We start from the raw sequence: 23,154 nt of genomic DNA, 5'->3' as shown, positions 1-23,154 counted from the left end.
ACTTTGGCAAGTTAACCTCTACGTGCTTCCGTTTTCTGTTCTATAAAATGTGAGTAACAGTACCCATTCTCAAAGGGTATGCGGTAATTAAAAGTGAATACATGTAACAAGATAAAATGAATGCCTAAAACATAATACTCATCAAATATTAGCACTGTTACTATCTCATAGGCTCCAACCTCCTCCCCTCTAAGGCAAACAATACAGACATGAGACTACTACCGCTGTAACTGAGAAATTTAAGCATTACTAATATATAATTTTTAGATCATTCTACAATACTATTACTTCAATATAACCTATTTTGGGTAATTGCTTTAGCACCTCATGCTCACTTCCATCCTCCATACTACTGATCACCTTCCCTATGAGACACAAGTTTCTTAAGGAAAGGAAATGTATGCTTTAATCAGTTTTCCAGTGTGTTCACTATGCCTTAAAACAGCACCTGGCACAAAGCAGATACTCAAAACAAATCAACTTTTATTCTCCCTGTCCCAACCCTACCCCCAAAACTATCAAGATTTAATTAATTTGACCAATTGATCCATTACAGAGTTCAATGTTTGCCCTGAAGAGTCCTACCATATAATATAGTAGCTATTGTATGGCAAAAGCTGCTGGTGCCCTTTCACAAAAGTACCAAACAACCCTCAACCAAACTGATCTGAGATATATAGAACATTTCAATCAATAGCAGAAAAAACATTCTTTTCAATTATATATGGGATGTTCACAAAGACAAACCATATACTGGCCAGGGGTGGTGGTTCATGCCTGTAATCCCACCACTTTAGAGGGCTGAGGTGGGCAGATAACCTGAGGTCAGGAATTCGAGACCAGCCTGGCCAACATGGTGAAACTCCATCTCTATTAAAAACACAAAAATTTGCTGGGTGTGCAGTCCCAGTCACTTGCGAGGCTGAGGCACAAGAATCGCTTGAACCTGGGAGGCGGAGATTGCAGTGAGTGGAGATCTTGTGACTGCACTCCAGCTGGGTGACAGAGAGAGACCCTGTCTTAAAAAGAAAAAAAGAAAAAAAAAAGATAAACCATATTCTATATCATAAAATAAGTCCCATTAAATGTAAAAGTAAACCCTCCGAAATTTTATCATACAAAATACATTGTGTGACCATAAAAAAGTCAAGTTAGAAACTGAAAACAAAATATATGGAAAAGAACAAATATTCAAAATTTAACAACATACTTCTAAATAAGCCATGGTTCCAGGGAGAAATCACAAGTGAAATTAGAAAATATCTTGAATTGAATAAAAATTTAAAAGTCAAAAATCAATACTTAGAAACAATTATTAAATGTCAGCCAGGCACGGTGGCTCACGCCTGAAATCCCAACACCTTGGGAGACCAAGGCAGGCGGACCATGAGGTCAAGAGATCGATACCATCCTGGCCACATGGTGAAACCCCATCTCTACTAAAAATACAAAAATTAGCTGGACGTGGTGACAGGCATCTGCAGTCCCAGCTACTCAGGAGACCGAGGCAGGAAAATCGCTTGAACCCGGGAGGCGGAGGTTGCAGTGAGCCGAGATCGCGCCACTGCACTCCAGCCTGGCGACAGAGCAAGATTACGTCTCAAAAAAAAGAAAAAGAAACAATTATCATTAAGTATCTACTTTCTTAAAAATAAGAAAAGTCTAAAATCAATAACCCAAGCTTTCCACATAAGAAACTTGAAAAAGAAGTACAAATTAAACTCAAAATAAGCAAAAGGAAAGATATGTAGATATATGTATAAACCAAAGAAACAGCATATGGACAAGCAATAGGGAGAAAAATATCAAACCAAAGGTGGTTCTTGGAAAAAGATCAATAAAATTTATAAACCACTAGTCAGGCCAATTACAAACAAGAAAGGACACAAATAACCAATATCAGATCCTACAGGTGTTAAAAGGCTAATTAAGAAATATTATAAACTTTATCCCTGTAAATTATACAATTCAGAGTAAATAGACACGGTGCCTGAAAAACACTAACTATGAAAGTTCATTCAAGAAGAAACAGGTAAGTGGAATAGCCAAATATCTAATAAAGAAACTCAATTCGTAGTTGAAAATCTTTCCAAAAAGAAAAGTCCCAGCCCAGATGAATTCTACCAAACATTTACAAAAGTAATTATGTCAAATGTGACAGACACACTCTAGTAATCCCAATGAGTCAATCCTTTGTGTAATCTTTATATGATTCCTCCTCTTCAGAGTGGGTAGAAACTGATCCGCTTCTAACCAACAGAACATGGCAAAGCTGGCCAGGAGCAGTGGCTCATGCCTATAATCCCAGTACTTTGAGAAGCTGACGCGGGCGGATCACCTGAGGCCCAGAGTTTGAGACCAGCCTGGCCAACATGACGAAACCCCATCTCTAGCAAAATAAAATAAAATAAAATAAAAAATTAGCTGGGCGTGGTAGTGCATGCCTGTAGCAGCTACTTGGGAGGCTGAGACACGAGAATCGCTTGAACCTGGGAGGCAGAGGTTGCAGTGGGCAGAGATCACACCACTGTACTCCAGCCCGGGTGACAGAGTGATACTCTGTCCAAAAAAAGAAAAAAGGGAAGGAAGGGAGGGAGGGAGGGAGGCTGGCCATGGTGGCTCACGCCTGTAATCTCAGCACTTTAGGAGGCCGAGGCAGGCAGATCACCTGAGGTCGGGAGTTTGAGACCAGCCTGACCAACATGGAGAAACCCCATCTCCACTAAAAATACGAGAAAATTAGCCAGGCATGGTGGCCCATGCTTGTAATCCCAGCTACTCAGGAGGCTGAGGCAGGAGAATCGCTTGAACCCAGGAGGCGGAGGTTGCAGTGAGCCAAGATCGAGCCATTGCACTCCAGCCTGGGCAACAAAAGTGAAATTCTGTCAAAAAAAAAAGAAAAGACAAGACAAGACAGAACATGGCAAAGGTAATGGGATAGTTACTCCCTTTATTAGGTTATGTTATTTGGTAAAGACAAAGGGATTCTGAAACTACAATTAAGGTCTCAATCAGTTGATTTTTTAGTTATTCAAAAGTGAAATTACCTTGGGTGGGCCTGACTCAATTAGGTAAAAACCTTAAAGAGGGATTGGGACCCTCCCTGGAGTCAGAGATTCAACTGGCATGAAGAGGTAAGCCAACTTGAGTCCTCAGTCACAAGGAACCAAATCCTGCCAACAACCACATAAGCTTGAAGGAGGAACCCAAGCTCCAGAAAGGAACGTAGTCAGGCCCTGACTGCAGCCTTAGGAGCAGAGGACCCAGCTAAGCCAGGTGGAGACTCCTGATCCATAGAAACTGATACCTAATAACTGTGTTGTCTTAAGCTGCTAAATTTGTGGGAATTTGTTATGTAGCAATAGAAAACCAATATGCCAATTGTATGTAAATGCTTCCAAAAATCCAAAAAGAAAGGAACAGTGCCCAACTCATGTAATAAGGTCTGCATTAACACTATGACAAAACCAGACAAGGGTGTTTAAGAAAACCACAAGTATTTCTCATGAATATAAACAGAAAAATCTTAAATGCTTATTAAATTAATTCCTACAGTATAGAAAACGGATAACATGTCATGACCAAAGCAGGTTTATCTGAGGAATGGGTTCTTTCACATTCGAAATGCAACATAATCCATCATATTAACAGACTTAAAAGAGAAAAAATACAGCCGGGCGTGGTAGCTCATGCCTGCAATGCCAACACTTTGGGAGGCCGAGGTGGGTAGATCGCTTGAGGTCAGGAGTTCAAGACAAGCCTGATCAACACGGTGAAACTCCGTCTCTACTAAAAATACAAAAATTAGCTGGGTGTGGTGGTACACGCCTGTAATCCCAGCTACTTAGGAGGCTAAGGCATGAGAATGACTTGAGCCTGGGAGGAGGAGGTTGCAGTGAGCCGAGATCATACCACCGCATTCCAGCCTGGGCCACAGAGCAAGACTCCGTCACAAAAGAAAAGGAAAAGAGAAAAAGTACATGACCATCTCAATACAGAAAAATCATTAAAAAAAAAAAATCCAATATCCACTCCTGATTTTTTAAAAACAGAAAAATCTCCACAAAGTAGAAACAGAGGGGAAGTTTTCTTCCTAAACTTGATAAAGAATATCTATTGGCCGGGCGCGGTGGCTCAAGCCTGTAATCCCAGCACTTTGGGAGGCCGAGACGGGCGGATCACGAGGTCAGGAGATTGAGACCATCCTGGCTAACACAGTGAAACCCCGTCTCTACTAAAAATACAAAAACTAGCCGGGCGAGGTGGCGGGCGCCTGTAGTCCCAGCTACTCGGGAGGCTGAGGCAGGAGAATGGCGTAAACCCGGGAGGCGGAGCTTGCAGTGAGCTGAGATCGGCCACTGCACTCCAGTCCGGGCGACAGAGCGAGACTCCGCTTCAAAAAAAAAAAAAAAAAAAAAAAAAAAGATATCTATTAAAATCCTACAGCTAATAACTCATTTAATGGTAAAAAGCTAAATGTTTTACTCCAAAAGATCAGGGGTAAGGTCTGCTCTCACTCCTTTCTTGCAACATTGTAAGGCCCTAGCCAGCACAATGAGGCAAAAGCTAAAAGACAAATGTACACACTGGGAAGAAAAGGTAAAACTACCTTCAACTGCCTGTAATCCCAACACTTTGGGAGGCTAAGGCAGGTAGATCACTTGAGATAAGGAGTTGGAGATGAGCCTGGCTGACATGGTGAAATCCCATCTCTACTAAAAATACAAAAATTAGCCAGGCGTGGTGGTGCGCACCTGTAATCCCAGCTACTTGGGAGGCTGAGGCAGGAGAATCACTTGAATCCAGGAGGCAGAGGTTGCAGTGAGCCAAGATCGCGTCATTGCACTCCAGCCTGGGCGACAGAGTGAGACTCTGTCTCAAAAAAAAAAGAAAAAAGAATAACTTTATATGTCATACCTTAAAAACTTGATAAGCAGCACTTACCAAACAATAACAACACAAAACAAATGACATTTAAAAATAAAAAGGCAGCCGGGTGCAGTGGCTCACACCTGTAATCCCAGCACTTTGGGAGGCCAAGGCGGGTGGACCACCTGAGATCAGAAGTTCAAGGACCAGCCTGACCACCATGGTGAAACCCTGCCTCTACTAAAAATACAAAAATTAGCCAGGCACAGTGGCACATGCCTGTAATTCCCAGCTACTGGGGAGACTGAAACAGGGCAATCGTTTGAACCTGGGAGGTGGGGGGTGCAGTAAGCCAAGATTGTGCCACTGCACTCCAGCCTGGGCAACAAAGCAAGACTCCGTCTCAAAAAAATAAAAATAAAAAGACAAGCTACAGAATAAAAGAAAATACTTGCAAGACAGATAGAATAAAAACAAAACAAACAAAACAAACTTGTATCCAGAATAAAGAATTGTTTACAACTTGATAAAAGACAAGTAACACAATTTTTTAAATGAGTAGAAAAAACTTGTACAGATGATTTACACAGAAGGTAGAAAGAATGGCAAATAACATATAAAAGATGCCGGCCGGGCGCGGTGGCTCAAGCCTGTAATCCCAGCACTTTGGGAGGCCGAGACGGGCGGATCACGAGGTCAGGAGATCGAGACCATCCTGGCTAATACGGTGAAACCCCGTCTCTACTAAAAAATACAAAAAACTAGCCGGGCGAGGTGACGGGCGCCTGTAGTCCCAGCTACTCGGGAGGCTGAGGCAGGAGAATGGCGTAAACCCGGGAGGCGGAGCTTGCAGTGAGCTGAGATCCGGCCACTGCGCTCCAGCCTGGGCGACAGAGTGAGACGCCGTCTCAAAAAAAAAAAAAAAAAAAAAACATATAAAAGATGCTCAAAATAATTAGTCATTAAGGAAACAAAAATCAAAAGTATAATACCCATCCTCTAGAATGGCTAAATTAAAAACAGACAATAGCATCAAACATTGGTGATGGATGCGGAGTAACGAATTCTCACACGACTGTTGGCAATGCAAATGTTTGGCAGTTTCTTATAAAGCTACTCAAGAGAAATGAAAACATATGTCTACACCAAGATTTGCAATTGAATGTTAATAATACTACTAACTACTACTAATATTACTACAGGCTCATGCCTGTAATCCCAGCACTTTGGGAGGCCTAGGCGGGTGGATTACTTGAGGTCAGGAGTTCGAGACCAGCCTGGCCAACATGGTGAAACCCTGTCTCTACTGAAAAAAAAAAAAAAAATAGGCATGGTGGCAGGCGCCTATAATACCAGCTACTTGGGAGGCTGAGGCAGGAGAATGGCTTGAATCCGGGAGGCAAAAGTTGCAGTGAGCCAAGATTATACCACTGCACTCCAGCTTGGGCAACAGAGCAAGACTCCGTCTCAAAATAAATAAATAAATAAAATAACAACAACAATAATAATAATAACAGCCAAAAACTGGAAACCACTTTAATGTCCATCAATGAGTAAATGGATAAACAAATTGTGGTATATCTACACAACAGAATACTCTTTCAGCAATAAAAAAGAATGTATTACTGATATACACAACACAAATAGATTTCAAAAGCATTATGCTGGAAGAAAGAAGTCAAACATAAAAAGCATGTAAGAAAGAAGTCAAACATAAAAAGCATGTTGTATGATTCAATTTACATTAGAAAGGTAAATTTATGTTTATGGAAAGCAGTTTGGGCCAGGTGCAGTGGCTCATGCCTGTAATCCCAGCATTTTGGGAGGCCAAGGACAGCAGATCACTTGAGGTCAGGAGTTCAAGATCAGCCTGGCCACCATGGTGAACTCTGGTCTCTACTAAAAATACAATAATTAGCTGGGCATGGTGGTGCACACCTATAATTCCAGCTATTCAGGGGTCTGAGGCACAAGAATCACTTGAACCCGGGAGGTGGAGGTTGCAGTGAGTCAAGATTGCACCACTGCACTCCAGCCTGGGAGACAGAGTGAGAATGTTTCCAAAAAAAAAAAAAAAAAAAAAAAGAAAGCAGTTCAATCAGGAGGCCATTAGGTTAAGCTGGTTCTGTTAGAGTAGGTAGTCAAGCAGACATGAGCAGGGCAAGAGAGGGCCCCCACCTCAGGAATGTCAGGTGATCATCAGGTGATGATCAGGCGGTTGTTACGCTGTTTCTCTAAAATAATAATAATGGGTCGAGGCCAGTACAAGGGAAAGACAGTCTCCCAAAAAGAGAGGAAAACACCGGAAGCTGGTGATCAGCAACTTCCTGATAAGATCTCCGAAGCTGGGCAAGTGGGCTCAAGCATGCGCACTAAGAAGCAAAATGTCAGAGTTTAACCAGTATATGACCTTCCTCTAGGAACACTTGACTGATAAGGGAAAAATGTCTCAAGAAAGCATGCACACAACTTCAGTAAACACATGCACATGTGGCTCCTCCCAAGTGTTGACAGGCCACTGCACATGCAGACAGCCCATCCCAAGACAAAAATCCAAGGAGCAGAAACGGAAACCCCGGAACCATGCTGATGTATAAAACCCCAAGTCAAGGGCTGAACAGGGCAGTTGGATCTCTCAAGTGGTGCAGTGACTCGCATACCCTCTCTAATGGTAAGACATCTCTACGCCTTGCCTTCTTTGGCTGGAGGCGTTCAACCCTCATATGTGGTTTCCTTCTTCTCTTGCACTCTCCTGCTTACTAACCAACCCCTAGAACGATTCCTCTCAGCCACAGTGGCTCTGCTCCCCCGGCTGCTCTCTCTGCTCACCCTGAAGGATGGCTTGCAGGGGTGGGAAGGACCTTGGAGTCTGCACTGAGTAGACCTGAGACACTAATGACCCCCCTGGACAGGAGGCTGATGAGAGTGGTAGGGCTAAAACCTACCACCATGTAGTATCTGGGGTTTCCTCTGCTTTTTCAACTAAAATCAGCTCTTTCCCAAAAACCCAGCACCACCTATTCTCCTTTCTCTGTATGTATTCCAAAATGACCTTGCACACCCATTGGACCAACTGCCTTGGGGGTAAGTCTGCCTTTTCTCCGTTCTTACTTTGCATGCCCTGCAACTTTCTTCTCTGCCTTAAACCCACACTCCCTGTTTCTTACTCAAACACCTGCAGCTCTTGCTGTGTTAGCCAAGAGATGGGCTCCCTTATGGATGTCCCTTGATATTTATACTTGTTACCCTACCAGTTCGGATGACCTTCAACCCTTTCCCTGTCTGTTGGCTCACTGCTGGGACAGACACCAACCAGAACCTCAGCTCTGCCAGCTCCTTGACTTACCATATGCTTTTCACCCCTGTGATGCTCCAGGGCCATGTTTTTCACTGGCTTTTGAAGTGGTTTGCTTGCTTGCATAGGACCTCACTCTGTGGCCCTTAAGGACCCCACCCACTTGCTTTTTTGTTGAGTTAGCACCCCTTTGGGAGGACGGAATATTCTTTCTCTGCCATTTGCAGGCCCTTATCCCAAACACCAAGTCCTCCAGAGGTTCCTCCTTTACGTCAAGAGGGCAAATAAACATTGCGCTCTCAAATCCAAGGGCTGCTGTTTCCGCGAGCATATGAATGCTTTCCATGAGTATTCCTCTTGCTTCCTCCCGCTTCCTCCTGTAGCAGAAGGATTGTTCTATCTATTTAAGCATTTGTTCTGCATGTTACCCTGGGAGGATGAAGAATCCCAAATACAAATTTTCCTCCAATCCTCTAATCACCTCCATGCCCTTCTCAGTATGTATCAGGACCTTCAAAGTTATATTTGAAGGGAGGGAAGGCCAGCCCCCTTGCAGCAACTGGCAGAAAAACAGGCTTCTCGTCTAATTAAAGAACATGGGAAATGTGAATCTGAGAAAAGAGACAATCATTTTGTTGCTAGAATGCTCTGAACAAGAGTCACTATAAGGTCATGGAGACATGGATATAGGACGGCCCAAGGAGGCAGATGCAAGAGACCAAAGTACCCATAGAACAGAGATGAAGACTAGTTCCAGGCTACAAACACAAAACAGGTTACCACTGCAACACAGATGAAGGCTGGTCCAGAAATGGGATGGGACCAGGGTAGGGGTACCCAGTTAACACTGGCTCATTCCAGAACCCCTTGGATGAATTGCGGGGGGGCACCCTGTTCACTGTGATCTGCCATAGGCACAGGACTAAGAGAACAAAGGGAGACACCCTCTTCTCGCCTCTTTCTTTGCAAACGGGTAATTGTGCCTCCATAAAACCAGATGGGACCAAGGTTAGGGGTACCTGGTAAGTACCGGTTCATTCTGGAACCCCTAGGATGAATGGGGGACACTGCCAGACGCAAAGGAAAAATGGATGAATGAGGTAATGCCCTACCCACTCTGGTATGCTGTAAGTTCAGGAAAAAGACAGTAGGGAAATTGGAGGGAAAATTCTTTTTCCCTTCTCTCCTCTATTCTCTCTTTGTGGATGGGTAATCGAGTCTCCATACCACAGGACACACTACTCAGATACATCTTCAAGAACTGGGAAAAGTTTGACTCCCAAACCCTAAAAAGGAAAAGGCTTTTTTCTGTAACACAGCCTGGCTTGAATAAAAGCGCTAGGACCAGGAATCTTGGCCAGAAAACGGAAGACGAACTTAAATATGATCCACCAACTAGATTTGTTTTGCTACCACCAGGGAAAATGGACAGAAATCTCCTATGTACTGGTCTTCATGGACTGTAAGTTTTCTTTTGGACATGAGGGCTGCCTGCTCAGTGCTTACCTCTTTTCCCAGGCAATTATCCTCCTGGGAGAATAGGAAGTACCCATAACCTGGAGGTTTACTCCTCCTCTGTGCTGCCCGTGGGGGAAAACCATCTTGTCTCATTCATTTTTAGTGATGCCAGAATACCCTACACACCTTTTGGGTAGGGATATTTTGTTCAGACTAGGGGCTCCGTTAACCTTTCCTCCAGGGCCAACACCCCCTTTTTCAAATGCAATCTTATGCCTCAAGGAAACCATACACAAGGATGAACTGCTCACAGACCTTTCCATTCATCCAGAGGTCTGGGCCTCAGGAATAACAGGAAAGGCCATAACAGCAATGCCTATAGTAATTCAGCTCAAGAATCCTTCTAGCTATCCTTGTAGAAGGCAGTTTCCTCTTCAGCTGGAGGCCAAAGAGGGATTTCAGCTTCTCACTGAAAAATTTCAAAAACATGGATTATTAATACCCTGTAACACCCCATCTTACCTGTTAAAAAGAGCAATGAAGAATACAGGCTAGTCCAGGACCTGCGAATCATAAATAGTCCCACTACACCCAATGCTTCCCAATCTTACATAATTCTTCTCCAACCTCCAGATGCTCAGTGGTTTCCAGTCTTAGACCTTAAAGACTCATTCTTTTGTATCTCCCCCTCGACCCACCCTCTTAATTTCTATTTGCATTTGAGTGGGAGAATGAAAAGGAAGGAGTCAACAGCTCACCTGGACAGTGCTTCCCCAAGGTTTCAGAGACATTCCCCACTGGTCTGGGCAAGCCCTGGCTAGAGATTTGCAGGACCTAAGTCTTGAGAGGAGAGAGTGTCTCCTACAATAGATGGACGACCTGTTAATCTGCTCCCCAACAAGAGAGCTGGGAATCCAACATCTAGTCCAAACACTAAATATCCTTGCAGCCAGAGGATACACGGTGTCTGAAAACAGACTCCTAAAGTACCAAGTCCTGGTGTTAGAAAACCCATAGGTAATGGTTGAGCAGTGTTCCACCCTTAACCCAGTTTCCTTACTGCCACTACCAGGAGACCACGACACCACATTTGTGTTGTGAGATACTTAACCAAATTTATGCCAGCCAGGAAGACTAAAGCTCTGTCCCTGGGGATCTCTGTGCAACTAGCTAAACTCACTGCGCTGACCAAAGTCCTAAACTAGGGGAAAGAAAAAGAGTATATACAGATTCCAAATACACATTTCTGGTGCTTCACACCCACACGGCTCTCTGGAAGGAGAGGGTGTACCTAACAGCTCCAGATACTCAAATTAAGTATGGGCCTCAAATCTTAGAGCTATTGGAGGCTGTTCATTTGCCCCAGGAACTGGCAACAGTGCACAGTAAAGGACACCAAAGGGGCTCTGATGAAATGACATGGGGAAACAGGGTAGCTGACTAAACAGCTAAAGAGACAGGCATCTCTAAAGATACCTTCATGGGGGCCTTGCTCCTCTCTCTCCAATGCAGCTGCCCTCTCTCCAATACACTAAGGAAGAAACAGATTGGGCCACCCAACATGGGTACTGAAAAGAAACCAATGGATGGTATAGCTTGGGAGAACTTCTCCATCTACCTAAAACCTCCCAATGGAAATCATCAAGAGTTTACAGGACTCCTGCCACTTTAGAAAAGACAGTCTAGGGCAAATTTGTAAATGGGTGTTCAGGAGTAAATAAAACTATCCAACAGGTTTGTCAAGCCTGCACTTTGTGCACTACAAATAATCCCCATACGGGGAAGCCCTCTCCATCAGTAAAAGGAGAGGTACATACCCTGCAGAGGACCGACAGATGGACTTCACTCAGCTTCCTGCACACCGCAGGTGTAAGTACCTCTTGGTCTGTGTAGACACCTTCACAGGATGGGTAGAAGCCTGCCTCACGAGGACTGAAAAGGCACAGGAGGTAGCTAAATTCCTCCTAAAAGAACGCATTCCTCAGTTCAGGCAACCCAGGTCATTGCAGAGTGACAAAGGTCCATCCTTCATTTCCCAATTAACTCAACAGGTTAGTAGTGCCCTGGACATAAAGCTTCACTCTGCCAGGAGACAGTAATCTTCAGGAAAAGTGGAAAGAAAGAACCAAACCCTCAAACATATCCCCAACAAACTCTGCGAGGAAACAGCACAGCCATGGGTGGACCTCTTAGCTTTAGCCTTCCTTCTGATTTGTTGCCCCTAAGGCTCCCTTGCAATTAAGCCCCTTCAAGGCTTTATATGGTAGGCCATTCCTATATTCTGACATTACTAGCTGAAGAAACTGCCAAAGTCACCCACTATGTTTCTTCTTTAGCAGGCTTCTCGCAGGCTTTCTGGGAATATGGTTTACAAACAAACCCAAAATCTGAAGGGGAAAAATCCCCACCTCTATATCCTGTAGGCTCACAACTTCTCATTAATGTCTGGAAGGATGGAACCCCAAATTCCCAACAAACTCCTATCTGAAAGGGCCCCTTCACCATTCTGTTATCTACCCCTACAGCCATTACAGTACTGGAGACTGCCAGCTAGATCCATCACACTCAAGTGAAGCCGTGGAAAGGCCCTTAAACACCAGAGCCAGAACCAGCAACCTCAGCTCCAGAATACACTTGCGAGGCACTGGAAGATCTAAAATTCCTCTTTAAACAAAAAGATAAGTAATGCCCCACCAACATCCTTTCGCCTCAAAGTAAGGTGATCCCAATACTAGAAATTGTATCGGCAACTGCTCTGATTGTTATCACCATTTTAACCCTAACTTGTAGACTACCAGGAGTTCCATTGGCAGCTCGTTTTGTGACCAGTTTCTCTTAGGTCACCATGGGCCTGCTCCTGCTGGTTCTCATTCTCACGCCTTTACTAGCAGCCTACCGCCATCCTGATTTCCCGTTATTGGAAAAAGCTCAGCAACTGCTCCAAAGTACAGGATCCCCTTACTCCACCAGTTGCTGGTTATGTACTAGCTCTTCCACTGAAACGCCAGGGACAGCTTATCCAGCCTCGCCCAGAGAATGGACAAGCATAGAGGCGGAATTACATATTTCCTATCAATGGGACCCTAATCTGAAAGGATTGATGACGCCTGCAAATAGCCTTCTTTCAACGGTAAAGCAAGATTTCCCTGATATCCGCCAGAAACCTCCCATTTTCGGACCCATCTTTACAAATATCAACTTAATGGGAAAAGCCCCTATTTGTGTTACAGCCAAAAGGAAAAATGGAACAAATGTAGGCACTCTTCCAAGTACAGTCTGTAATGTTACTTTCACTGTAGATCCTAACCAACAAACTTATCAAACATACACCCACAACCAATTCCGCCATCAACCAAGATTCCCCAAACCTCCAAATATTACTTTTCCTCGGGGAACTTTGCTAGATAAATCCACCCAGTTTTGCCAGGGACGCCCAAGCTCATGTAGAACTCGAAATTTCTGGTTTCGGCCTGCTGATTACAACCAATGTCTGCAAATTCCCAACCTCAGCTCTCCAGCAGAATGGGTTCTACTGGACCAAACTCGAAATTCTCTTTTTTGGGAAAATAAAACCAAGGGAGCTAACCAGAGCCAAACACCCTGCGTCCAAGTCTTAGCAGGCATGACTATAGCCACCAGCTACCTGGGCATATCAGCAGTCTCAGAATTTTTTGGAACCTCCCTCACCCCCTTATTTCATTTTCATATCTCTACATGCCTTAAAACTCAAGGAGCCTTTTATATTTGTGGCCAGTCGATTCACCAGTGCCTCCCCACTAACTGGACTGGAACTTGTACCATAGGCTATGTAACCCCGGACATCTTCATAGCCCCTGGCAATCTCTCTCTTCCAATACCAATCTATGGGAATTCCCAGTTGCCCAGGGTGAGGAGGGCAATCCATTTCATTCCCCTTCTCGCGGGACTTGGCATTCTAGCCGGTACGGGAACCGGAATTGCTGGAATCACAAAAGCTTCCTTCACCTACAGCCAGCTCTCAAAGGAAATAGCCAAGAACATTGACACCATGGCTAAAACCTTAACGACTTTGCAAGAACAAATCGACTCTTTAGCAGCCGTAGTCCTCCAAAATCGTCGAGGACTAGACATGTTAACGGCAGCACAGGGAGGAATTTGTTTGGCTTTAGATGAAAAATGTTGCTTTTGGGTAAATCAATCAGGAAAAGTACAAGACAACATCAGACAACTCTTAAATCAAGCCTCTAGTTTACGGGAACGAGCCACTCAGGGTTGGTTAATTTGGGAAGGAACTTGGAAATGGTTCTCTTGGGTTCTTCCCTTTATAGGCCCACTTGTTAGTCTCCTACTTTTGCTCCTTTTTGGTCCATGTCTCCTAAATCTAATAACTCAATTTGTCTCCTCTCGCCTTCAGGCCATAAAGCTTCAGACAAACAGTGCGAGATGCCGTCCTCGCAATATTCAAGAGTCACCCTTCTAAAGAGGGCCCCTAGACTGCTCACTAGTGGGACACGACAGAGGCAAAATCCTGCCCCGTCTCCTGTGGATCTGGCTGGATACGGCTTTTGTCAATCCACAGAGCCATCCTGCCCTGACAGCTAGCAAGAGGCCAAGACCCAAAGAACAACCACAACAGCCCCTCTGTCAGCAGGAAGCAGTTAAAGAAGACTGACCTTCGTCCATTTTCCCAAATAATTGGGTCTTGGACTCTTGACGGGGGGAAATGTTGGAGCAGGTAGCTAGTCAGACATGAGCAGGGCACGGGAGGGCCCCCTCACCAGGAATGTCAAGCAACCATCAGGTGATGGTCAAGCAGTTGTTAAGCTGTGTTGCTAACATAATAATGAATGGCAGCTGGCGCCAGGGAACGATGGGCTCCCAATAGATAGGAAACACCTGAAGCTGGTCATCGGCAGCTTCCTGATAAAATCTCAGGAGTTGGGTGCATAGGCCCAAGCATGCACCCTAAGAGGCAAAATAGTGGCATTTAGGTCGCATACGACCTTCCTTTAGGAAGGCTTGACTGGCAAGGGAAAAACCCCTCCAGTGAACACGTGCACAACTTCAGTAAACACACTGCACATGCGTCCCCTCCCAAGTGCTGGCAGAGCACTGTGCATGCAGACAGCCCACCCCCAAAAAAAACCAGAGGAGGAGAAATGGAAATCCTGGAACCACGCCAATGTATAAAACCCCAAGTCAAGGGCCTAGCAGGGCAATTGGATCTCTCAAGTAGCCCGCTTGGCTCTCTTCCAGTGCACTTTGCTTCCTTTTGTTCTTGCTCTACAACTTTCACTCCTGCTCTAAAACTTGAGCCCGGGACTGTCAGGCTACCTTACGCCTCCCGGCCAAATTCCCTCCTCTCCTCCGGGGGGCAAGGATGGAGTTTGCTGCAGACCCACTGGATTTGCTGCTGATAACAGTTCCACAATTTAGGTTCCAGCACCAAGCAAACTAACACTCAACTCAGTGTAAACAGCCAAACAAAACTTAAGCTTAACCAATCAGAAACCACCAACTAACCTCTAACTGGGTCCTTTCTACTTTAACCAAGTATTTTCTTTGTCTTGCTTCTGTGAGTACCTTATAAAAGTTTTCCCCTTGTACCTCTGCAGTAAAGACCCAGTTGCTTGCAGTTTGGCACTGCCTGTTCATGAATTACCTTTGCTCAAATAAACTCTCTAAACTGCTAACGTGCCTAAGTTGATTTCTTAACACATCTTTGCAAATTGTACGAAAACCAACGAACTAGACAACCTACAAAATTTGTTCACACTTTTCTGTAATCAACATGTTTTACCTCAGTCTACTACCTTTGAAATATGTACATCATCCTAAGTAAAACTGTATTAATCTAAGGATAGTTTAAATTTCTAAAAACCAAATTTAATCTTTAAAAATTGATTTTTCAAAAGTCAATTAATTCATATATATTCACCTGTACTAAAGTCATCCTCACAGGGTTAATGAGAATTCTGGACAGCAATGTAGTTTAATCAAGCTGCACTTTGACCCATTTTCTTGTAACCAAAAGTCACAATACGCTAGATACTGTCCATTTGCATCTCCATGGTGCCTAAAAATAAGATTTTTGAGTTAGAATCATAAGGCTTTTAAGAATTGCTTAAGATGAGGCCAGGCGCAGTGGTTCACGCCTGTAATCCCAGCACTTTGGGAGGCCGAGGCGGGCGGATCACGAGATCAGGAGTTCAAGACCAGCCTGCCTGGTCAACATAGTGAAACCCTGTCTCTACTAAAAATACAAAAAATTAGCCGGGCGTGGAGGTGCATGCCTGTAATCCAGCTACTTGGGAGGTTGAGGCATGAGAATCACTTGAACCCAGGAGGCAGAGGTTGCAGTGAGCGGCGATTGTGCCACTCCACTCCAGCCTGGGCCACAGATGAGACTCTGTCTCAAAAAAAAAAAATTGCTTAAGACATTTTTCAGGTTCTGGAATTAGAGTAAAACAGCTGTCACCAGTTTACGACCAGTTTAAAGACACCCTACAGAGGAATCAAATCAGCACGAGAACAGTGTCTTTATCTCCCTGTCCCATAGCTTCACCCCTGGGCCCTTTGACCAATCAATCCGCCCACTCCAAACCCTTAAACCCTAGCCCCAAACCCCTCCAAGATGGATTTGGAGTTTCCTTCCATCCCCTCCTTCAGAAGCCCTACCATAAAACCTCTTCACTGCAACCCGGTATTGCAAGAAACAGCTCTGTTACAGTCACAGTACCTCAATGTAAGATAAATAAGCAGAAACACAGTTGAACCTCAGGATTCCTGAATTATTTGTGAATTTACCTACCAGCTGAAATAAGAGAGGTTGAGTGCATTGCTCAAGCCACACAGCTAGTAAGCGGCAATGCCAGCTGTGTGACTTGATCAGACAGTCACAGATCAGCCTAGGTCCAACGCTGATCATATAACAACAAAGTTCTGAAATTAAAAACTGGACAGCTACAACTAAAAATTCATTTTAAGAGACAGAAGATAAAGCCCCAAACATCCTCCAGAAGAAAGGGGGAGGAGGGAATTAGGAGATAAAAAGATAAAATTAAAGAATCAATCCAAGAGGTCCAGCATACAACTACCAGAAGTTTCAGAGAGAAAAGAAAAAAAAAAAAAAAGAAAATGGAGAGGAGAAAACGATCACAAATCTAGTAGAAAATTTCCCCAGAAACGAGGAAAAAATCTGAAGTGAAGGGACCTAGAAAAATGAAAGAGACACATACAAAGGCACATCATTATGACTTTTCAGTATACAATGACCAAAAGGCTATCCAAAAAGCATCTTGAAAGAGAAACCAAGTCATGTATAACGACAAGGAAACAGAAGGCATTAAATTTTTCAATACCAGACCTGGAAGCAAGAAATCAATGGGGTAACCATTCTCAAATTTTGGGTGAAAATCATTTGCAACCCCAAAACCTATTCAAATTATCAATCAAGTATAAAGGTAGAATATAAACAAATAGAGACATTTCCAGGTATGCATTAGCTCAAAAAATTATTTTTCATGCATTCTTTCCTAAAAAGCTACTAGAAAATGTGCTCCAACAAAAAAAGAATGGAAACTGAAAAAGATAATGACATGAGACCCAGAAAACAGGGTACAGAACAGGACAGAGAAAGTACAACTTTCTGCAGAATGACAGCTGTTGAGAAAGAAGGAAGGTTCTGGAGTGGGCGGGGGAAGGAGGGGAAAAGCATTCCATTTGAACATGCGGGAAATACTACTGATGAGTGTAAGAGATTGTGGAACATCTGGTAGGGGGCACATAACAATGTACCAAAGCAGGCCAGGCATGGTGGCTCACACCTGTAATCCCAGTACTTTGGAAGGCCGAGGTGGGTGGATCACGAGGTCAGGAGATCAAGACCATCCTGGCTAACGTGGTGAAACCTCGCCTCCACTAAAAATACCAAAAATTAGCTGGGCATGGTGGCGGGCACCTGTAGTCCCAGCTACTCAGAAGGCTGAGGCAGGAGAATCACTCGAACCCAGGAGGTGAAGGTTGCAGTGAGCCGAGATCGCGCCACTGGACTCCAGTCTGGGCAACAGAGTGAGACTCCCTCTCAGAAAACAAAACAAAAAAAAAAAACAACAATGTACCAAAGCAACAGTAGGTAAGCTAAAAAGGCAATTATGTATTAACTTCAAAAAAATGAAGAATCGGCCGGGTGCGGTGGCTCAAACCTGTAATCCCAGCACTTTGGGAGGCCGAGACGGGTGGATCATGAGGTCAGGAGATCGAGACCATCCTGGCTAACACGGTGAAACCCCATCTCTACTAAAAAATACAAAAAAAACTAGTCGGACGAGGTGGCGGGCGCCTGTAGTTCCAGCTACTAGGGAGGCTGAGGCAGGAGAATGGCGTAAACCCGGGAGGTGGAGCTTGCAGTGAGCTGAGATCTGGCCACTGCACCCCAGCCTGGGCGACAGAGCCAGCCTCCGTCTCAAAAAAAAAAAAAAATGAAGAATCATGTAAGAATGAAAGTGTGGTCATATTACACTATTTAACCAGCAGAGAATAATGTTTATAGAGTCAAAATATAAATCCACACTATTAAGTCAACTAAATGTATTTCAATGGCAAGGAGAGAAAGAAATGGATGGAGCATCTACCATGGTTAATAATGTCTAAAAATGCAAAATCAAGAGACAGTAATGAATGTTATTTAGAAATATGAAAGAAAATAACCAGGAAAATAGTGAAACAGAGTTGAAAGGAACCAGTTCTTCATAAGTACTATTGACTTTTGAAACTAGACTGGTGATAAAATATTCTTCATAAAACAGTGTGGCTAGTATGTGAAAAGTGATTTAAGATGGGTTGGAAAAAAGACTAGTTAGGAGACTAATGCAGGCTGAAGATCAAGGTGGTGGGGGGCACGGAGAAGACAATATACTTCTGAATTTTTTTTTTTCAAGACGGAGTTTTACTCTTGTCACCCAGGCTGGAGTGCTATGGTGCGATGTCGGCTCACTGCATCCTCCGCCTACTGGGTTCAAGCAGTTCTCCTGCCTCAGCCTCCCGAGCAGCTGGGATTACAGACATGTGCCATCATGCCCGGCAAATTTTTGGTATTTTTTTTTTTTTAGTAGAGATGAGGATTTGCCATGTTGGCCAGACTGGTCTCGAACTCCTGACCTCAGGTGATCTGCCTGTCTCAGCCTTCCAAAGGGCTGGGATTACAAGCGTGAGCCGCCATGCCCGGCCTGTAGATAAGGTTTTTAAAGAGGTAATTGAGGTTAAATAAAGTCATAGGGTGAGGGAGCATAATCCAGTGACTTATAAAGAGATTAGAACACACAAAGAAGAGACTATGTGAAGACACAAGGAGAAGACCACCATCTACAAGCTAAGGGGAGTAGCCTCAGGAGAAAATCAATCCTGCTGATCTCTGACATTTCCAGAGATGTAAGAAAACAAATGTGTTCAGGCGGGCGGATCGCCTGAGGTCAGGAGTTCAAGACCACCCTGACTAACATGGTGAAAGCCCATCTCTACTAAAAATACAAAAATTAGCCAGGTGTACTGGTGGCGCCTATAATCCCAGCTACTTGGGAGGCTGAGGCAGGAGAATCGCTTGAACTCGGGAGACGGAGGTTGCAGTGAGCCGAGATTGTGCCATTGTACTCCAGCCTGGGCAACAGAGCGAGACTCCAGATCAAAAAAATAAAAGAAAAAAAAAAGAAAAGAAATGTGTTCGGCCAGGCATGGGTGGCTCACACCTGTAATCCCAGCACTTTGGGAGGTCGAGGTGGGCAGATCACCTGAGCTCAACCCCCGCCTGACTGACCAACATGGAGAAACCCCGTCTCTACTAAAAATACAAAACTAGCCAGACATTGGGCCAGGCGCAGTGGCTCACGCCTGTAATCCCAGCACTTTGGGAGGCCGAGGTAGGTGGATCATCTGAGGTCGGGAGATCAAGACCAGCCTGGCCAACACGGAGAAAGCCCATCTCTATTAAAAATAGAAAATTAGCCAGGCATACTGGCACAGGCCTGTGATCCCAGCTACTCAGGAGGCTGAGGTAGGAGAATTGCTTGAACCCGGGTGGCAGAGGTTGCAGTGGGCCGAGATCGCGCCATTGCACTCTAGCCTGGGCAACAAGAGTGAAACACCATCTCAAAAAAAAAAAAAAAAAAACGATAAGAAAGAAAAGAAATGTGTTGCTTAAGCCACCCACCAGTCTCTGGTATTTTGTCATGGCAGCCCTGGCAAACTAATATCACACTCTAGTTTCTCTCTCAAGTCTGGTCTGATCCTTGCCTCTTCTCCCCAAGTTCCCGCCCCATCCTAGTCAAAAGATGAGGCTACTCCATCATCAGTTCTCCCAACAACAACAACAAAAAGTATTGATTACTTCATCATGGAGCTTTTAGTTCTTGATCATTCCAAACAACTAAGGTGTCCTAGCACAGGGGTCCCCATCTCTAGCACACAGGTCCCTGGCCCATACAGGCGGCGAGCGGTACCATCTGAGCTCTGCCTCCTGTCTGATCAGCGGCACATTAGATTCTCATAGGAGCACCTATTGTGAACCTATGGTGAACTGCGCATAGGAGGGATCTAGGTTGCTCACTGCTTATGAGAATCCAACTAATGCCTGATGATCTGAGGTAGAATGATTTTATCCCAAAACCATCCCTGCTCCGTCTGTGGAAAAATTATTTTCCACGAAACGAGTCCCTGGTGCCAAAAAGGTTGGGGACTGCTGTCCTAGCACACTTCATCTCTCTTATTCTTTAATGTTTCTGAAACTAAAAGCAGTTTTAGAAAAATTTGTATAATTAAACCATCAAATAGCTGTTTAGAGATGAGAGAACAATTTGGAATTCTGAAGTCACAGAGGTAAATTTGCCAAATATCCTAGCCAAGGTATGGTAGGGTCTACATGTCACATTCCCATGTCCAGATAGCTTGCATTTTCAAACTAGAAAGGGTAATAAATGCTTTCCCTCCTTCCCCACATCCAAACATATCACAAGGATTTTGTTCTCCTTACTTCAAGAACCTTAAACATCTACAATTAGTTCAATATTCTAATATTCTTCTGCTTGTTGACATCACAAGCAAAAAATTAAGAAAAGTTATTCAATTGCTTTATCTCATCAGAAAAGAAAAGCTGTAAATTAGAAGCTTTAATCTGGTGTTATAGTAAAGCACAACAAATTTTAAACATACATAAAAGGCCAGGCGCGGTGGCTCATGCCTGTAATCCCAGCACTTTGGGAGGCCAAGGCGGGTGGATCTCATGAGGTCAAGAGTTCAAGACCAGCCTGGCCAACGCGGTTAAACCCCATCTCTACTAAAAATACAAAAATTAGCTGGTCATGGTGGTGGGCGCCTGTAATCCCGGCTACAGCTACTCCAGAGGCTGAGGCAGCAAAATTACTTAAACCCAGGAGGCGGAGGTTACAGTGGGCCAAGATCAGGCCATTGCACTCCTGCCTGGGCGACAAGAACGAGACTCCATCTCAAAAAATAAAATAAAATAAACCTACAAGTTTATAAATACATATATACGCATATGCACAAGTGCACACGTCTTCCATAGCGTCACTAATAATTTGGACATTTATCGTGTAATGAACAAGCCCTATAGTATCTGTATGAATTCTGACCCCTTATTACATCAACCTGAACCCATACTTCAGTTTCATAAATATGTATAAACTCACTGACATGTGTTCTATATACTTTTTAGATTTTCACAATTGCTCAGCCACTTTGCTAACAGACCTGTGGTTATCAGCTACTATATATGTACGAAGAAATCAAAAAGATCTAAAATTGGGCTAATATTATCTTAAGAAGAAAGCTGAACGTCCTCTCATTCCAAGAAGGAAAATACGCACAGCATTCAAAATAGCACCATTATGATAGAACTGAGAGTTAGGTTACCTGACCCTGGAAGTTTAATATAGCCGGTGTTTTTAAGCTCTGCCTGGTCTCGACATCTCTGCTTGCAATTGAGTTTAAGGCTGAACTCTGAGTAAACAATTGAATGGGTGCTGGAAACCCAACGCTAGCCCACCCGCTGATGAAACGAAGGTGACACCTCTCATCATGAAGGTAAGAATCTGTGCAAATGAAAAAGGACTAACCAATCACTTCACCTTCGAATGCAGGCCAAGGTTACAATCTGAGCAGCCTGTGGTGAGAATGAAATCAAGAGCAGACGCTGCCGGCGAAGCAAGACAGAGTTTCACTCAGAGTCAGGAAGCCCTGGAGCCTATCCTCTCCCTCCCCCAGGATGCCCGAGGGCCGGCCATGGGTAAAGGGCCCACCTCTGCGCTCAGCCCTAGAGGCTAAGGGACAACAGTTGATTTTAAGACACTTGTCCTCCACGCCCTTTTTAAAATAAACAAACAAACAAAAACAAAAACAAAAAAACATCAGATCAGCGACTCGGCGTGTGGAACTGCCCCGCGGCTGCCGCCCCCACTCACCGCACACCATCAGCAGCAGGACGATCAGCAGAGTAGCCACGAACACAAGCAGGGTCAGCCCGACGCTGTGCCACATCTTGGGGGCAGAAGGGCGGACGGCTCGGGGCGGCGGGCGCGGACGGCGGTGAGCGAGGGCGGCCGCGCGTCCTGCGCTTCAGCTGCGGGCGCCAGGCGCGGCTGGGCGCCGGGGCGGCATGGGCGGCTGGCGCCCCCTCGGCAGCGCCCTCAAGGGGTGGGGCGGCGCAAAGGCGGGCACTGTGGGACCGCCCGCCCGCCCGATCCCTTTCCCGCCCGGGTGGCCAGAGCGCTGGAGTCAGGCGGGCCGCAGGGCGCCTCTAGTCCCTCATCGCCACGGGAAGCCGAGGCCGCGGCACCCAGAGACCCCGGCGGTCGGATGCGCTTCCATGGCGGACACCGCGCGCCTGTGGGGAGGACAGAGGGTTAGCACGGGGACACACGGCGCCCACAAAGCCTTCGTCGCTGTCCACCCAAGTGTCTCTGAGACCCCAGGGAAGCCAGATGTCAGCGCCTCCCGGCCGCGGCTGCGGCGGCTTCTCCGCCCCAGGCCCCCTACCGCTGCGGCAGCTCATCACCGAGCTCGCCTCCTCCGCGGCGCGGGGGCGGCTGGGAGATGGAGTGCAGAGCCTGGTGGAGACGGCAGGGCGTTGTCTCACAGGGACTACAACTCCCAGAAAGCACCGCCCAATCTGGCTTCGCTGCTTCCATCCTGGGGCCGCTCTGCCTTTGGTCTTGCTCAAGTTGCCTCAGTCGGAAGAAGGTGGGCTGGCCTTCTCCGAAGCCGCGGATTTGCCTTCCTGCACTGCTGAGGCGCCAGTGAGATTTCAACCATTACTCGGTATACGAAGTCGTTTTGTTTCTAGCGGTGATCGATGAAGTACGCCGAGGGAGGAAAGAGGAGGCGGCTACCTGAAAAACTGGTTGCTCGTGCACCTAGCCCTGTTGCCGGGGGCGAAGGTTGGATATTTGGGACTTGGAGGAAACACTCAGGTCCCTCATTTTTCCCTTGCAACAGATGTTACCTTCTGTCTTTTCGTAGGTAAAGCATTTCAGAAATGGCCCGCG

At 45.3% G+C, this 23,154-nt stretch overlaps 2 protein-coding genes across 2 annotated transcripts in view; one reads left to right on the top strand and one right to left on the bottom strand.

The window, feature by feature from the left end:
- Positions 1–23,052, bottom strand: part of SMIM13 (small integral membrane protein 13) — a 43,022-nt gene extending 19,970 nt beyond the window's left edge. Inside the window, exon 1 of the mRNA XM_033216218.1 lies at positions 22,072–23,052. Within this exon, the coding sequence (XP_033072109.1) occupies positions 22,072–22,147 (76 nt within the window). The 5' untranslated portion in view covers positions 22,148–23,052. The remainder of the gene's footprint in view (positions 1–22,071) is intronic.
- Positions 7,491–15,294, top strand: ERVFRD-1 (endogenous retrovirus group FRD member 1, envelope). Its single transcript, XM_033216214.1, has 2 exons — positions 7,491–7,540; positions 12,148–15,294. The coding sequence occupies exon 2, from the start codon at positions 12,468–12,470 to the stop codon at positions 14,079–14,081; it is 1,614 nt and encodes a 537-aa protein (XP_033072105.1). The 5' UTR covers positions 7,491–7,540; positions 12,148–12,467; the 3' UTR covers positions 14,082–15,294.
- Positions 23,053–23,154: the final 102 nt, after the last annotated feature.

This window comes from Trachypithecus francoisi, unplaced genomic scaffold (assembly GCF_009764315.1).
Source record: "Trachypithecus francoisi isolate TF-2019V2 unplaced genomic scaffold, Tfra_2.0 Lachesis_group10, whole genome shotgun sequence".
In the NCBI taxonomy this organism is placed as follows: domain Eukaryota; kingdom Metazoa; phylum Chordata; class Mammalia; order Primates; family Cercopithecidae; genus Trachypithecus; species Trachypithecus francoisi.
Note: the sequence above shows the minus strand (reverse complement) of the source record. Positions and strands in the feature narration are given on the sequence as shown.

What these genes read in the sequence shown, in the direction of transcription:
- ERVFRD-1 (XM_033216214.1), top strand. Translation starts at nt 12,468, where the DNA reads ATGGGCCTGCTCCTGCTGGTTCTCATTCTCACGCCTTTACTAGCAGCC.